A 1,466-nucleotide genomic window follows, 5' to 3' on the forward strand; every position below is an offset into this window, starting at 1 on the left:
GTGAGAGGTGGATGGGGGGAGGGGTGGATAGGGGGAGGGAAGGGGTGGATGTGGTGGAAGAGTGGGGCAACTGGGGATGAGGAGGGTGAAGGGGGCAGAGAAGGAGAGGGGAAGTCGGAAAGGAAGTGGAGGGCGGTTGTTGAGGAGCACGGAAGGACATTGCTGTGGTATTGTTCCAGCTGGGTCTGAAGTTTGAGAGGATCAGGGAGTTCCCCCCCCCTTTACCCCAGTCCGAGAGAGCCCGGGCCTTACCTTCATCCCTGGCACTTGGACTGGCACTGGCGAGTGTGCCATGGTCCGGAGCCTTGGTAGAAATGCCCTTTTAGTGCGGGTCGGAGCAGCGATCAGGAAGTCTCTGGTCTCCCCACAGTCTGTGTGTCCCGGCTCCCTCTCGCTGTTTGAACAAGTCCGAAGAGAAGGAGATCGCGGCTAAAGTTACCGGGGCAGACAGCAGAGAAGTTTAACTCTCTCCGGACCTGCTTCCGTACAACTCACCTCCTTCCCCTTCACCACACAACAACCTCCTCAAGTCTCTCTCCTGTGCAAAACTTTGCCAAAACTTTCTCTTTTTGTTTTGTTTCTCTTGTCGCTGTCTCTAAGTGCCCAGCTCGTCTTGTATCCTCGCAGGGACAGTCTGCCTCTGGTTTGAAGGAGGTGTCTGGTGAGTGTTTACATGGTCTTCATTCTTCCCCCCGCTTCCCCTTCCCCCTCTGTTGTAACGCCATGTTTAGGCCCTGACTCTTCTCCCTTCTATGTATGTATGTGTGTGTGTGTGTGTTGGGTGGAGTTGCATACTCAAGTCACGTCAACGCGAGGTCACTTTCCAAACTGGCATCTTCCCCCAGTAAGTGGAGCTCAGTCTCAGCCCTCCCTCTATCATTACTCACTGCTGACCTCAGTCAGACTCCCTCCCTGACTGCTGTTCCACTCACCAGCTTTTGCTGCCAGCTCTCAAGAGTAACCAGTTTCTTGTTTGAGGGAAATTTCTGCATTCAAGTTTTGATGACAGTTTCTTACCGGTTGTGTCATTGAATCGTGGTGGAAGTAGTTGCTTTCGTTTTGCAAAGGCACTGTATGTAAGGTGCAGGAAATACAATATTCAGTTGATTTGTAACATGGGGACGAGGTTAAGGATTGATCGATTAACATTATCCATCCTGAATGTCTCCTGCAGAGTATTCGGGTGTTTGGTTTAATGTACACTTCAAGGGTAGTCTGTTGGTGAATTTGCAAGGGTGATTTCATCACTGTCAAATGTATTTTTCAACTTGAATACGGTCAATAATGAAAGAAAGACTTGCATTTACCCTTCTCCCAATCTCAGGTGACCCTAGAACTCCATCCCTACAACAATTAGACTGCAGTGTTTCAAGAATGCATCTCAACACCCCCTTCTCAAGGGCAACTAGGGACAGGCAATAAACATTGGCCCAGCCAGTGACGCACGCCTGAATGAAACAAAGATC

At 50.3% G+C, this 1,466-nt stretch overlaps 1 protein-coding gene across 1 annotated transcript in view; it reads right to left on the reverse strand.

Moving 5' to 3' along the window:
- Positions 1-826, reverse strand: part of stk26 (serine/threonine protein kinase 26) — a 146,536-nt gene extending 145,710 nt beyond the window's left edge. Inside the window, exon 1 of the mRNA XM_043704337.1 lies at positions 253-826. Within this exon, the coding sequence (XP_043560272.1) occupies positions 253-294 (42 nt within the window). The 5' untranslated portion in view covers positions 295-826. The remainder of the gene's footprint in view (positions 1-252) is intronic.
- Positions 827-1,466: the final 640 nt, after the last annotated feature.

This window comes from Chiloscyllium plagiosum, chromosome 15 (assembly GCF_004010195.1).
Source record: "Chiloscyllium plagiosum isolate BGI_BamShark_2017 chromosome 15, ASM401019v2, whole genome shotgun sequence".
NCBI classification, from domain to species: domain Eukaryota; kingdom Metazoa; phylum Chordata; class Chondrichthyes; order Orectolobiformes; family Hemiscylliidae; genus Chiloscyllium; species Chiloscyllium plagiosum.